This window comes from Branchiostoma lanceolatum, chromosome 5 (assembly GCF_035083965.1).
Source record: "Branchiostoma lanceolatum isolate klBraLanc5 chromosome 5, klBraLanc5.hap2, whole genome shotgun sequence".
Lineage (NCBI taxonomy): Eukaryota > Metazoa > Chordata > Leptocardii > Amphioxiformes > Branchiostomatidae > Branchiostoma > Branchiostoma lanceolatum.
In genome coordinates, this window is record NC_089726.1 from 330499 (window position 1) to 346975 (window position 16477).

The 16477-nt window shown below is 46.4% G+C and overlaps 1 protein-coding gene across 1 annotated transcript; it reads right to left on the bottom strand.

The window, feature by feature from the left end:
• Positions 1–595: 595 nt before the first annotated feature.
• Positions 596–16477, bottom strand: LOC136434456 (uncharacterized). Its single transcript, XM_066427259.1, has 17 exons — positions 16420–16477; positions 16018–16269; positions 9295–9522; positions 8292–8765; positions 6953–7128; positions 6262–6443; positions 6002–6104; positions 4974–5113; positions 4679–4775; positions 4098–4275; positions 3732–3830; positions 3263–3379; positions 2895–3007; positions 2354–2573; positions 1681–1836; positions 1250–1378; positions 596–687 (listed from the first exon to the last, which is right to left on the bottom strand). The coding sequence occupies exons 1-17, from the start codon at positions 16475–16477 to the stop codon at positions 596–598; spliced, it is 2814 nt and encodes a 937-aa protein (XP_066283356.1).

Genomic DNA, 16477 nt, shown 5'->3' on the forward strand with positions numbered 1-16477 from the left:
ACATCCCTCACGGAACTTCCCTCGCGATATGAAGTCCCCAAAATTCCATCAGGAACGAACGGGGGGCGCCACAGGCTATCTGGCACATTTCATACGCTACAATTGCGGCGTATCCAGACGTTCCATAAACGTTAAACGACGGCATATAAACATTGCATTTACTTGGGTAACTAAGTCTGGTTTCTATCGTGTTAGGAGTTACATCTGTTAAACATCAAATCCGATGCTATGCTAAAAACAAAACAAAAAACACTTTAGATGAGGTTCCATATTTAACTTGACGATTTAGCTTCGTGCAACATCGAGATAATGAGCACATTCACCTACATCCAAACCCCTGCCTGGCTCGCCACCCTCGCTATTTCTGCTGTTCTTTCCAACACATCCTCTATATATTCTAAACAAAACAAACTGAAATGGGCCCAAAATACAAAATCCACATTTTTACAAGTCCTGATCCACATACCAAATCTGATTAACACTTAGTCATATCGTGATATATATTTTGTCAACAAATAAAAACAAAACAAGCATCCAAGAAAGTGGGCCTAATACAAAGCTTCACTTGGGCATAAATGACCAAACGATAGCGGATCTAGAAGCTGCTGTCGCAGTTCCGACAGGGGGCGCTGTTGACAGTCTTCGCCGGCTTGCCCGAGGTGTCAGTGAAAGCAAGATTGTTGAGCCCTGAGACAAAAAAAAAAGACGAAATCGTCGTCAAACATTTGTCATTAACAACATGCCAAAGTTACAACAAAGTTACCCAGTGTTTAAGTAGGATGTCAGTCTGGATTGATATGAAACAAACATGAAATACATTTCATTTGTAGCTGCCCTCATTATGATGATGAAAGAAACAAGCTTTTCGTAACAACCAAAACAATATTCCCGAGCTTTCACCATTTAGAAGACCTCGAAAAAAACTACATTTCTACTAAAATCACAAAACCCACTAAACATTAAAAACGTGGGACTTTTCACCAGCCATTGCCTTCAAAGAAAAGTACCCCCCCCCCCCAGTAATGTTGTATGTAGAAATATTAGTTAGATGCATAGAATAGACACTTGTTACCCTTGTTACCCCTCCTACTGTTTGTATCCGTGCAATTAGCCTACGGGCATGAATTTGCAGATAAAAAGAAGATTCGATATGACTGTAGACAATACTGTATACTGTAAAAATGTATGGGCAGATCGACTACATGTGACATCATCTGGTACAAAGCCTAAATGAGTCTTCAACTCTGACCTTCCAAGTCCTTCAACCCGCTCTGGCGCTTGGCACGGCGCAGACACGCGACGGTTGCTATGGCGATGATGACGACAGCTGCTGCAGCTGCAGCACCTGCCGCTGCCGGGAACCAGCTGTCCGAGACACCTGCGGCGCGGAAACAAACATAAGTATGCAGTAAGTATGTATCGCTAAACTCTGTATTTGGGTTTAGGTCGTTGAGTTTAGCTCACTTGATCACTTGAAATATTAGGGCACTTTGAGGCATCTTTCAAATGTGGACAAAACAAAGATTTTAAAGCTTACAATTAGTGCAAAAATTGGAAGATTTCTCTGATATCTGTAAATCTTTCAGTATTGCATTCTGTTGATAAAGCCTAAGTTTATTTCTCAATTCTATTGTAAATTTTACAGTTGAATAAAAACACGACGATGCTCAACTCGCCCACCTTCCGGCTCACAGACCCTCCCCGGGCGCGAGGCGACATCCGGGGACTTGTCCTGGTATCCCATGATGCAGCTGCAGGAGAAGGAGCCGTCGGTGTTGAGACAGGCGGCGTGCGGGGAGCAGTCGGTCTTCTCCGGGTCGGAGCACTCGTCATAGTCTAGGGTGGGGGGACTAAACATGTTAGTGATATGGTAGATTTACCCCCTCCCCCTTTAAATGGACCCGCGGCACGCTGGCGGCGTCGCTGCGTCTTTAACTGAATTTGTGTTACCCTTGACTTTATAATGGGAATATCATTCAAATCGTTCAAGTATGACAAAGACAACAAACACACAAAGTTTACAAAGATTCGTTATTTGTCGAGTGCTTTGGCCATTTGATCGGACGCAGTGACGCCGCCGCGGATCCAGTGAGAAGGGAATGGGTTGCTTTAAGTAGAAAACTTAGGGTGGAGAACGACAATCTCAGAAATGTGGCCTCCTGATGTTGCTATGAATTGGTAGCGTTTGGCGCAGAACTTTTATGGCCATTAATGTGAAGTGACATGTCATCACGCACACCCTATAACGTCGGAGGTGCTTCTGATAGATAAGTTGACGGTAAAGTAGTACACGAAGAGAGTTAGCGGCTAGCCGGAAAATACCGCTCTTCGTAGCGGATGATAAGCAGCTTACCCATGATGGTGACGCCGCCGCCCATGTCGATGTCCAGCTCCGTTCCGTTGGCGTTCTCCACCAGAACCCTGACCTCCTCTGACGTCATCGCTGGAGAGAAGTCAGCGGTAGCCCGGATGTTGATGACGTGATCCACGAGGACGCTGCCGGGCCGTAAGGCGAGGATGATGACGCGGAGAAAGTCTCCGGCCAGACTCGTCCGGCGGTACAGAGACTCCAGCTGAGGGAGGAAACCGGCAACGCGCATCAGGCAGAGTTACTGCGTCTTTTTACTCATAACCCCCTATACAAGCACACATAAGTGATCAAAACGAAAATATACCCAAGTTACCTCCACAAAACACTCTGTGCTCCTTTACTGTGGTCCCATGGTGCTCAAAATATCTGTATCCGAATCGATCAAAAGGTGAATGATGAATATTCTTGTAACCCGGTCAAAAGGTATAATAACCTTTTGTGCTCTAATACATCCTCTTAATTCAGAGCTAATAAACAGCCACGCACACCCATCACTGTAAGTGAAGACGCAATGACGTATTACCGTGGTGACGACCTCTGACACCAGATCCCTGTACTCCGGACTCCCAGGATCCTCCAGTGCCGGGCTGAAGCTTCGGGCCAACAGGCGGCTGGTGGAGCGGTACGCATGCGCGGCTGGAAATGACATTGGCATAAAAGTAATTGGGTCCTGGAAATCTATCAAATATTCTTCCTCCTACTGCCTCGAATTAAGACAAAAACTTACATTTTTCATTACTCAGTGACTAAATTTATTGGAGGTAGGTATGTGTCATCCGATGCATTCGTAGCAGTAATTCAGGTGCAAAGTAGGATAGTCTAAAGATCTGCTTAGTAGTAAGCCAGGTTAAGATTAAGACAAGCTTTAAGTTCAGCTGATGTCCGTCTTACCTTGGCAGCTTCTGTCCACCTCCATGTATCCCGGCACGCACTCGCACGCGTGACTTCCCGGCGTGTTGACGCAGCGCTGATGAACGCCGCAAGACACGATCGTGCACTCGTCAAAATCTGCGGGGAGGAGGGGTACAGATTTCCCGAACAGCACAGAATAACTGGAAGCCGGAAGAGACACATCACCCTGGCAGTGGACCCACCCAGGTTCGCACACACATCTCCGTACTCACCCTGGCAGTGGACCCCGTCTCCAACCCACCCAGGTTCGCACACACATCTCCGTACTCACCCTGGCAGTGGACCCCGTCTCCAACCCACCCAGGTTCGCACACACATCTCCGTACTCACCCTGGCAGTGGACCCCGTCTCCAACCCACCCAGGTTCGCACACACATCTCCGTACTCACCCTGGCAGTGGACCCCGTCCCCAACCCACCCAGGTTCGCACACACATCTCCGTACTCACCCTGGCAGTGGACCCCGTCTCCAACCCACCCAGGTTCGCACACACATTTCCCTGCCGAGGGGCTGCAGGAGGCATGCAGGTCGCAGCTCTCAGCACAGGCTGAAATGAACAAGATCGGACAGCCAAGCTTTAGTGGTTCAGCCCTCTGTAACATAACTTGTCACAGATGTAAGCCGACCGTCACCTGGTAGGGCCCTTCAAGTAGTCGTGCTGTTCGAACAAGAACAAGAAGGCCCGACTCAAAACCAGGCTACTAAAGTGGTGTTAAGTCTAATGATACACACCAGATAATTCTAGTGTTGTTGAAAATAAAGCGGTTCGTAGGGTTTGTTAAACATAATATAGAACAATGTTTCATGTCCTTACCGTCTGTAGTTTCATCCGGGACCAGGACGATGGGCCCCTGCACCAGGGTAGCGCGTTCCTCCACGCCGTCGTCTGCGGCCCGTCTGCGCCTGCGCGTGCTGACGCAACCCTCGTCACATCTGGAGCCGGGAGTGTTCTCCAGACACACAATGACGTCACAGTGCAGGTACACGTACGGCTGGGGAAAAGAAACACATTATAACCTAATGCTTAGTTGTCAACTATTGGTGTGATTGTGGGGATCGTCCATTATGAATTCATTACTCCCGATCGACTATACGAGATAAAAGTGCTCCCGTTTGGAGTTGTTAATACCCCGGCCGCACATTTTCAGTGTTAAGGGAACTCATGTTGGCTGGAATAGGCCGGAACGAATGTCTCGCGTACATGTAACTCTAGATCTACGGCAACTTTACTATCTTTACACTGACATTCGACAACCTTCCGCGAGTGCTTGACTCTGACCCGCGATGGGCGGGTACCTCGGGTAATATAGACCTGCGGACCAGATTAAGTGTGTTAAACATCAAACAAGCCGAAGTTCAAAGTTAAAAGCACATCGTAGATCAGAAAAGACGTACCAGTGATTCGTTGGTGAACTTGAATGCAGAGATGCCGAAGTACGCAGAAGTAGTCGAGGCGGTTGTGAACTCCTGAAGAGTGTCGTCCTGGTGGCATCTGGAAGACGGGAATGCGAGAATGATTAATAGTCAAAGTCTCCCGCTCTTTTTTTGTTTTGGCCCTGAAACTTATAGACTACGATTCACTTAGTATTAACGTCATATAAATGTGCTTTGTTTTAATACATTTTAAAAAGAGCCCTTTAAAGTCTTCCATTTAGAAAAAGAACATATATTGGACCCGCCATCTCCTTACCCGTCCTGTATGATGTAGTACTCTATGGAGTCGCCAGGGGTGGAAGACGGCGTCGCTTTGCAGTTGTCCACAAACAGGACCAGACCGGAGACGGCCGCCTCCACCGAGATGCTGAAATACACGTCATCGTTGACCACTACCTGGAGACGGGAAATAGTCAAAAGCGTGCAAACAATATCAAAGAACAGGAAAATGTTTTTTTAAAGCCCGTGGAAATTAGCCTGAGTGCCAGCCTTTTTAGCTTCCGTACGCTACCCAAGCTCCGCTCCTCGCCTCGCGTACGGAAGATAAAAAGGCTGGCACTCAGGCTACGTGGAAAGCCCTCTATTGGAATAAACTTAAATGTGCAAAGCGTCTAGGGAACAGGGAAGTCCGACTGTGCGTCCGGGTTCATACATATCTCCACAGGGAAGTCCGACTGTGCGTACAGGTTCATAATACCTCCACAGGGAAGTCCGACTGTGCGTACAGGTTCATAATACCTCCACAGGGAAGTCCGACTGTGCGTACAGGTTCATACATACCTCCACAGGGACGTCCGACTGTGCGTACAGGTTCATACATACCTCCACAGGGAAGTCCGACTGTGTGTACGGGTTCATACATACCTCCACAGGGAAGTCCGACTGTGCGTACGGGTTCATACATACCTCCACAGGAAAGCCCGACTGTGCGTACGGGTTCATACATACCTGCACAGGGAAGTCCGACTGTGCGTACAGGTTCATACATACCTGCACAGGGAAGTCCGACTGTGCGTACAGGTTCATACATACCTCCACAGGGAAGTCCGACTGTGTGTACAGGTTCATACATACCTGCACAGGGAAGTCCGACTGTGCGTACAGGTTCATACATACCTCCACAAGGAAGTCCGACTGTGCGTATGGGTTCATACATACCTCCACAGGGAAGTCCGACTGTGCGTACGGGTTCATACATACCTCCACAGGGAAGTCCGACTGTGCGTATGGGTTCATACATACCTCCACAGGGAAGTCCGACTGTGCGTGCGGGTTCATACATACCTCCACAGGGAAGTCCGACTGTGCGTACGGCCGGGAGAAGCCGTCTGAGCGGTACAGGTTCATGCTGAAGGTGAAGGTCCCGTCCCCGTTCAGGATCACCACGCTGGGGGAGGGAAGAAACAAAGTGCCAGTCGTTGAGCAAATTTGCTGATGCAGCAGTCAGAGGGTAGGCACGGCGGGACAGAATTAGGCCGCCTAACTTGTTTCATACAAAGGCACCGACTACCCGTTTGTGTCATCATTATCTTGACCTAACTAACCTTGAAGCCGGTACCGGAAACAGGGCGCCAACAGCTACGGAGTCATCTCTGACGTAATGACAGTTGAACGTCCAACGGTCCTCCGTGGTCCTGGTGATGACGTCACCTCCATCCGGGGAACTTGGCAGCAGGGCTGCGAAGACGTCATTGGTATAGACGATCTTGTTGGTTGAGTTGTTTTCCTGTGGAAACAGTAATCATGAATCATGATTATATCTTTTTCATCATTGGTGATGTTTCAAGGTCAGGTTTGGTACAAGCAATAGATTCTGCGATTGCCGGCGTATAAATTTTTTTTTGTGTGTGTGTTTTTTTGTGGGGGCAGATTTTCGATGTTTCGGTTGCATGGTTGGGGGGGGGAGGGCTGAAAGAAATTGCAGTCACTACTACTCCAACCCAACACATCGCGACAGAAACCTCAGTCTGGAGAATACTCCTATCACTCTTTTCCACTGATAACGTAATGGAGGCCTCTCCATGAGACGGGTGAAACACACAAATCATCTTCCCTAATAAGGTTATGAAGCTTTTCAACTTTCAAATTTCAACAAGCCACAAAACTTCTATCGTCCTCTTTTCGAAAACTCAATGCAAACTTCTCACACTTTTCACGTCGTTTTCCACAATTCACATACTATCAATAATCTTTGTCTATTTGGAGATTTCATGTCTTCCCAAAATGAAAACTCACCGCCGCTGTTGTCCCACATTTGTCAAGAGCAGTTCTGAAGGTCACGTGAGTGGCGTTGAAGTCCGCAGTGCATGCTGGGTCGCGCAGGTGCATGCTGGACTCGTCATGGCGGCCTAGATCGTCCCGGCGGAAGCTGACCGACATGGCGGTGGAGTTACAGGACAGGTCGCCCTGGACTGGGGAGGGTCTTCGAAAGTTAGTCAACATAGTGTCATTATATTAGACGATAACTCGGTTCTAATTCTTCTTATAATAAAATATCATAATTGTCTTACCGTTGCCAGGGCTCTGATTGCAGAGAACCAAAGATATTATTCATTCTTGATTTTCCACATTTTGGCCACTTGCCTCCTGCTTGCTTGCCTCCTGGTTAAAATACTATTACTCATTCTCTGGCACTGCTAGTGGATTAGCCTCCTGCTGTACTGATCGCAAAATAGTGTGTGGCCCACGGCTTCAGAAACGGAGATGAGTTGTACGGGAAAGACTTTAACCTTCTTTTCCTTGATAATTCAGCAATAGATACTTCATTCCCGTTGTGTGTGCATTATGGAAGTGACATGGTGTAAAACTACTGAATCTTAGTCAACTGCACCCTCGCTAAACCAGGACCCCATATCGCTCCACGTTACATCGCTCGCGAAAGGGGCCCTGGTAAAAAGGCCCTCCGCATATGGTTATGACGACTTAACCTGCTTCCCCTCATCGGAAGCAACGCGCAAAGAACGCTGGGAAGCTATCAACCAATCAGGTTACGTGTTACATCGTTCCTTTGGCTACCCAAAACAAATGGCAGCCGATAGTTTTGCTTCAGCTGTAGAAGATTTGTTTGGATTAGAGCGGCTTCGTCAGCATCAGCAGTCCACCCTACAGACACTGCTTGATGGCAGGGACGTATTTCTAAGTGGAAGGACAGGCGGAGGGAAGAGCCTCTGTTATATGGGCTTCCCAGCGGCAGCGAAAGCCGAGCAAGCCCACCGCGTTGTCCGCGACTTCCGTCTGGAGATGAGTTCGTCAGTCCGCTCATTGCTAAATAAGGCCAGCTCATTAATTTTTCATGAGCAAGTGTCGGCGAGGTCGCCAGAACCATATGTGCGGGCTTTTTACCAGGGCCCCTCTTGCGAGCGATGTAACGTGGAGCGATATGGGGTCCTGGTTTAACGAGGGTGAGTCAACTGCCGTAATTAGAGTATGATAACAGTCTTCTTGGGACAAACTATAAGAACATTAACATCTGAATCAAGTATTTCCTTTTCCTGATTTTCTATATTACAGTGATGAACATTTCATTGTGATTCTGCGTGTCATCATAATAACGATATAGTAGAAAGCTACTTACTTTGTCGTTCCTTCTGACAGGCCAAACACATCAGGTAATAATCACAGTCCCACCAGTTCTCCGCTGCGGTGCAGTCGCCCCGGACCACCCTCCCCACGGTGTCGGACAGGTGCTGAACTCCTCCCGCGGACACAGGAGAACTCGTGTCCAGGAAGAAGTTCGGCCCGGTGTCGCTAGGGCGGGAGTAGGAGGGGTAAAAATGGTTCGATATCTTGTCGATCCCGGTACGGCCTGAAGGAAACGCGTGAGTGGCCAAACCTCCAGTAAACCCGACGTCCCTGCAGACTAGGTCAGCCCAGGCCATCCTGGACTCATGCGCCGGGTTATATACATATTCATCAAAGCTGAACCCAACGACCGGTCCCCACTGCTGCGTGACGTCATCGTACAGCTCCACGCAGCCGTAGAACTCTCCCCCCACCAGCCGGACTCGGTTAGCCTCGCTCTCGGTTACTGACGAGTTGTCAAACCCACCTGGACCAAAAAGGAGAATAAAAACTAGTACGTCTGCAGACAGTCTGCTCCTTCAGCAATGGTCTATAGCTAGTCAAAACGTTTGGAAGGGCCCAGGTCAATTATCAGCTTGAGCCAAAACCACGTGCTTCATAATCTGCAATGTCGTATCTAGCCTGCTAAACTAGTCAGACTGCCTGCGAGTGAGATTGGCGTCTGTGCCAGATTAGTGTTTGGAAGACGGTTACTAGTAAATAAAACATTGGTCTACTGGTGACAAGGCTCACCATGTACAAACATCTTTGGCTTTGTTTAAAGATCAGTCGTAGGTCATAAAATGGTTTTAAAAATTCAACTCTTGGTCTGTTCGTCTCCTTTTGTGCTGTATGAAAATTGCAGACCTGGGCTGTGAGTTTTCCCTGGTAAAATAAATAGAATTAAAACGAAAATGAAATCTGTCTAGATTAAGCATTTCAAATACGCAAAAAAAGCCGGGCATCATTTATAAACAGAACTCAGGTATGTTCAGATGTAAAATGGTGTCACCTACCGATACAGCCGGGCTCGGTACCGGTCCAGCTGGCGTTGCTGACGCTGCAGGAGTAATATTTGCTATGATGTACCGGCGGACCGACTAGCAGCTCAGCATTTACACAAGAGACACGGCAGCGGCCGCGGTAATACAGCAGGCTGGGCCCGTCCCATGCCCCAGCATAGTCGTAGTCACAGTCCACCGTTACATCAGGGTTATTCCACGGGAAATCTCCACACGGCTTCTCTGCAGATGAGTAATGTGTAAACGTGTAAATTAACCAATAATGGGGAAAGGTGTCACATGGCGTAGCGTGTGATTACTTACTTCACCTTGTGCCACCACTATTTCGTCTTGATGTACATACGACTTAAAAATGAGCTAAATATAAGCTCTATAAATTTCTCAACAAACCACTTTCTAAAATCTTTTATTAGACTAGAATAGTCACCTGCTATATTGTTACCAATTGTCCGTCCTTCCATGTTGCTGTTACATTTACTTGCTATTAGCCTACGGGCAAGAACTTGCAATTAACTTATTATCATTTATTCCTTACTCCTTCCCTACCTCACACTGAAACAATGTCTACCTTTCAGTTAGCCCCTAGATTACAAACAGTTCAAAACTTTTGTTCTTGAACAAATTCGGCCTGATGGATGCAAATATCTTGGTCGTTGTGCCCGCTTACCAAGTATTCTTCTTGCTCGCTTTCGAAATAGCACATACAGTTCGGACTAAGGTCTATTTTCTCGAGGTTTGCTATCAGCCTGTGGTTACGCGTGCCAGTTACAACCAGTTCCTCATTATCCACTCGACCGCCCTAATTACAGCAATGAACGGTTATAATTAACACTCCTCGCAAACAACTTTGACTTCAAGGACACAAATATAAACTTCTTAGCCCTTTCTAAAGATTTCCGGGCCCAAATCGCCATTTTACCTCGAGTAAGCCCAATTTATTAATCTTCAGTTGATTCCAAAATCTTGTCTATCACTCAAAATTTCGTCAAAACCACAAAACATATATATTTATGTTTAGCCATACCTAGTATGGCTCAACATATTGTTTTTACTCAGGTTTTTCTCCTCCTCCTCCTCCTGTCAAATCTTCAAATGGATTCATCTCTGTCATTTTTATACCAAATGACCTGAAATTTGGTACAAAGGTAATGTAGGCAAAAACCAATGTGACTTTTTCTCCTTTTTTTATATTGACCTTGAAAGTGATTTTATTGAGGTTTTTATGACCAATGGTGCATATCTTGGCCTCCTGCGCCCTGGTATTTCAACCGAATGACCTGAAATTTGCTGTATATGTGCTTTGAACAAATATTTAAAGGACTACATTCCAATTTTTGGCATACATATCTTCAAAACGATTTATTTTGAACTTTTTTGACAATATTTTCCACTTCTGTCACATTCAATACTACATATGACCTAAAGGTCATTGACCCCAAGTGCCTTGCACCTGGCCTTGCATACCTGTGAGCCTTGCGACCACCTGATTGGTCAATTGAGTTAATCTAATTATCTTGCATTCCTGACGCAGGTGTGCTAGTATTCATGCCAAATATGGCATGGGAATTCCTAGGACATGTGATTACATGCCAAAGATACATATCTCCAGTTCCTATGTATTAAACCAAAATAATGTGAAATCTGGCATGTGTCTGCCTTGGTCATATACACAGGCCCTCATTCAAATGTTTGGCATACAGCCTTTCAAAACGATTTTTTTAAACATAGATTTTTTTTTTCGTTTCGTTATTTTCAACCCAAAGTGCATTCAAACAAAGGGGTGTCACATTTTTATATTTCACCCATACTATCGCTGAAATATGTTGTTTTTGGTCATTTCCTTCTTCTCCTGTCAAATCTTCATATATGTCATTATGTATACTATGAAAAACTTCATTTTCCCTGGGGTTGATCTTTTTTAATTCAATTTTGAACTGGGTTGATTATGCGCAAGAGTATAATTTCCAGCGGATATTTTTCGACTGGTTAAGTTTACATGGAGATGGCACGGAATATCCCATTCTTGCAAGGGGAGGATTCTTTAATTATTTCTTTCAATTTCGAGCTGGAATGATTATGAAAAAGTCCATTTGTTAGCAGAAGTGTATTTGTTAATCAATAAGTGGATATGGTTGTGGACTGGTCCATATTGTGTTGAGGTGCTACTGGAAGACTCCATTCCTGTATGGAGAGACTGGTAATTGTTTTTTAACTCAATTTTGGACTGGGGTGATACATCTTTTTAGTGGAAGTATTTTAGAATGGTCCATTGTTATTTTGGGAGAGTCCATTTTTTGCATGGCCAGGAGTATGGCTAAACATGCTGTATTTGCTTGCAAATGTTGCCTTTCTAGTAATATATGAGTGATCTCTGAACCCACCGTCGGAAGACAACAACATCCGGGCCTCTTCGACCCGCCTCTGACGTCACATTTCCAGATGATTGACGTGCGTCCGAAGAAAATGGGTCAAATCTCCGAGGACGCCCCTAGTGTTATTTTGGTGTTAGATCTAAAGTCAAGTTCTCATTTTGTATTTTACCAAAATGAGCTTTTATTTGTAGACTCCTACCTTTGCAAGACGGTTCCATTCCTATCCATGTTGACAACCCGGGATGGCAGTAGTAGTAGTTTCCTCCATCAGGATAAAGGTGTGACGCCCCCGTCACCGTCAGGTTGTTAGAACAGGTGACGGAACAGCGTCCTCTCGGGTAGAAGTACGCCGGAGACGCGTCGTCCCAGTATCTGATGGAGCTGGTGTAGTCGTAGTCACAGTCGACTGTGGCGTCGGATAGTTGCCATGGAAACGGTCCGCACGGCGCCGCTATGATGGTGGGTTAGATATTAAGATGTGTGAAGATACGTGGCGTTAGCTTCCTGGCACTTTTGACCAAATACTGACGTCACATATCCTCTAATCACGTGTCCGTACATCTTGTGAGATCACACTCGGAATTGATTTGACGTTATTGACAGTGGTCGTTGAAAATTTGATCTGTGTACAGCTTAGGCCCAATTTACACTTGTTCTGTGAAACTGTACTACTACACATGGTATTCTACTACTGTAGTAGACTCGGATTCGCGTCCACTTTACACTAAATGACAGGAAGCCTAGCAGGACACCTGCTGTTCCTTATTGCCATTAAACTGTAGTGACCTATTGTGACCTTTGAAATATCGCGGGAGGGAATTTCGGCACGGTTTATTTGTGAAAAGGTAGGGGTTTTATCCGACGCGAAATACCAAGAAAAAGGACCCGACAGCTCGGTTTTACTATGAGAACTAGAGACTGACCGCAGATGACCCGAAATGGAACACGCGATCAGTTCGAATTACGTCAGATCGAACATGGTTGCTGCCTTCGAAGTGCTGCATTGACAACAAATGAACTTTTCTCACAGATTCTTACCTTGGCAAGACGGTTCAATTCCTGTCCAAGTTGATTTGTCTGGATGACAGTAGTAGTAGTATCCTCCATCGGGATGAAGGTATGACGTCCCCGCCACCGTCAGCCCGTTAGAACAGGTGACGGAACAGCGTCCTCTGGGGTAGAAGTACGTCCCAGTCGAGTAGTCGTTGAAGCCCCTGGAACCGGTGTAGTCGTAGTCACAGTCAAATGTGGCGTCGGCCGGCTGCGATGGAAACGGTCCGCACGGCCCCACTGTGATGGCGGAGTGAGATCGTTACATCAAACAGGGTTTAGTTCCAACTTCTTTTATAATTAAAGATAGAGCTGAAGATTGGAGAAGCCCCTGGAACCGGAATGGTGAAGGACTTGCAGGTGTTTTCTGCAGAAAGTTATTTCAAACTAGAAGTATATGAAATGCACAGTACTTTTGTTCTATTGGGTCACGATTCAATTCAGTTCAGAAGACGAGATCAATTTCCGGCTTAACGCAGTTTGTCACGTCAGGCATAGTGTTTCTAGGATCTCTGCATGCTCTTTTAGGTTCATTAAATGCTTCATGGACAATGGCGAGTAACCATCTCAGTGACATGGTCTGGCAAAAATTTAGCCTGGTCTGAAACGCGTTAACGGCAAAACAAGAGCGGTTAAAGATGAGAGGTATATACCGTCCAGGTAAATAGCAGATGAAATGTGTATTTACTCACCTGCAGCTGGTAGACTGGGGGTCCAATCGGCAGTGGTGGTGGCTGCAGTTGGCGGACTCGTCCACTCGGCAGGGGTAGTCGCTGCAGCTGAAGGCAAAAAATAACTTGAGACGTTCCTGTACGAAAGGATCAATAAGTTCCAATGGCGAGATCACAGCACCAGTTTCTGCTGCTGACATCTAACGTTATATACCTGTGACTGATGTTCACCACACTTCTCTTCCGATTGCGCAATATTGTGTGGCCCGGGGCAGGAGTAACGGAGATGAGACTCCCTATGCAATAGGAATGGTGAAGGACTTGGACCTTCTTTTTTTTTTTACATAATGATAATTCAGCAACGAACAACTATTCCCTTGTATAGTATGTACAGATGATATAGGGGGATGCTACCTACCTTCTGTCTGGTTCTGACAGGCCAAACACATCAGGTACTGATCACAGTCCCAGCTGTTCTCTGTTGCCGTGCAGTCGCCCCGGACCACCCTCCCCACGGTGTCGGACAGGTGCTGAACCCCTCCCGCGGACACAGGAGAACTCGCGTCCAGGAAGAAGTTCGGCCCGGTGTCGCTAGGGCGGGAGTAGGAGGGGTAGAAGTGGGATGATATCGTTTGGATCCAGTAGTAGGAGGAGTCTAAAGGGAACGCGTGTGTTGCCAAACCTTCAGTAAACCCGACGTCCCTACAGACGAGGTCAGCCCAGGCCATCCTGGACTCATGCACGTTCACCGCTGCCCGTGGATAGTCATATGCATCAAAGCTGATGCCAACGACTGGTCCCCACTGCTGCGTGACGTCATCGTACAGCTCCACGCAGCCGTAGAACTCTCCCCCCACCAGCCGGACTCGGTTGGCCTCGCTTTCGGTCACTGACGAGTTGTCGAACCCACCTGGGATCAAAAAGGAGAATAATGATTAGTACGTCTCCTCCTTCAGCAATGGTCTATAGCTAGTCAAAACGTTTAGAAGGGCCCATGTCAATAATCAGCTTGAGCCAAAACCACGTGCTTCATAATCTGCAATGTCGTATTTAGCTTGCCCCACTAGTCAAACTGCCCGCGAATTAGATTGGCTTCTGGGTCAGAATGGTGTTTGGAAGACGATTACTAGTGAATGAAACATTGGTCTGATAATAAGAAGGGTAAAATTCAGACTTATCATGTACCTATTTCTTTGGCTTTCTCAAAGATTTGTAGTAGGGCATAAATTGTCAAAATCATACTTTCATCTCTTCGTCTGTTCTTCTCCATTCGAGCTTCATGGAAAGCGGCCTTTGAGCCGGACCAAAGCTGAGAACTGTACATTGCACTACAATGTGACATGAAAATGGTCCGCTTCACCTTAGACGTACAAGGTACAAATTGGCGAATAAGCGAGTAGGATTTTGTGTACAAATGCCGGGTGTGTTTACGAATGGAGTCATCGTTCTAAAGATCGGTAGTGATTTGGACACCGAGGTAAAAGAGCTTCCCGTACAACTTCACTGAGGGCGGCGTTACATCAGAATATTTCCTTACATGGAAAGTCTTACAGTACGAAAAATATTCTATCGCTGGCGTACCATAGGTCTAACAAACATTGATAAATTTCTGTACAGCTTTCGCCGAGGGGCAAATTAAACATAAGTCGTCTGCGTAGAAGAGGTGATTAACAGTGGCCTTACCCATAAACAGCCAGCATTAGCAGTATTGAGCTTGACACTAAGGTCAGAGACATAGACATTAAACAAAATTGGAGACAGTAAGCTCCCCTGGGGGACACCGTTGCTGCAGCTGAAATTGTAAGAGACGGCGGACCCCCAGCTGCGACAAAGGTTAACATACAAAACCAGTGTACAATGATGCGTAGTAAGTAAACAGGTACATTTCTGTAAATCAACTTCTTGTACAGTGTGTAGTGGTTAACCCTGTCAAACGTTTTAGAAGCGTCACTAAGGAAACGATTTGTTTAGATTAAGTACAGACACAAAGAAGCAATGCACCATTTAGGAACAAAAATCAGAACCGTCAGATGGAAAGTGGTGCCACCTACCGATACAGACGGGCTCGGTACCGATCCAGCTGGCGTTGTTGACGCTGCAGTAATGATAAAGGTATTGACCGTATTCATCTCCCGACGGACCGACAAGCAGCTCAGCATCCAGACAGGAGACACGGCAGCGGCTGCGGACATAAAGCAGGCTGGGCCATCTCCGTGTCTCACCGTAGTCGTAGTCACAGTCCACCGTTACTTCAGGGTTGTTCCACGGGAAATCTCCACATGGCTTCTCTGCAGGCAGAGGAGTAACATGTAAAATTTGTATATTCAGTTTCGTAAAATCCATTAGGAAAAAACTCGTAATGAGTAAATGTAAGGCCGTGACAAGAGTGTTGGCGGTTGCTGGTTGTATATTCTACGAAATTGTGACGAGCACCCATAATCAGGATTGCCATGTCTGATCTCGAGTGTCCGACAATAGTCGATCATCCGTTCCGTCTAACCGTGCAGTGACGGGTAGCTAGGCAAAACTAAGTCTGGCACGATATGCGTACCGCACTAGCACGAAATGCTTATCCACTTCAATATGCTACCTTGAAAGTGAACGTTAACTATAGATCTTGTTACCTTTGCAGGACGGCGCTATGCCTAACCACGTTGAGGCCCCAGGATGGCAGTAGTAGTAGTTTCCTTCATCGGGAGAAACATATGACGTCCCCGCCACCGTCTGGTTGTTAGAACAGGTGACGGAACAGCGTCCTTCTGGGTAGAAACTTGTGTCAGTCTGGTAGTCGTAGTAGCTTCTCGAGCTGTTGTAGCCGTAGTCACAGTCGACTGTGGCGTCGGACGGCTGCCACGAAAATGGTCCGCACGGGTCGTCTGTGATGAGGGGAATTATAAGTTAAACACGTGCAGACATAATTCAGCAGGTATAATTGACTTGGATCCTAGGCTATTAAAGACAATGTTTGGCGGGAATGCACGCATAAATGTAGATAGGGGAAAATGTAAAAAGGAACAAATATATACTGATGTGGGCAAAATGTAGTACTACCCAAATTGAGTCCAGATTTCTGTTTTCCAGCAT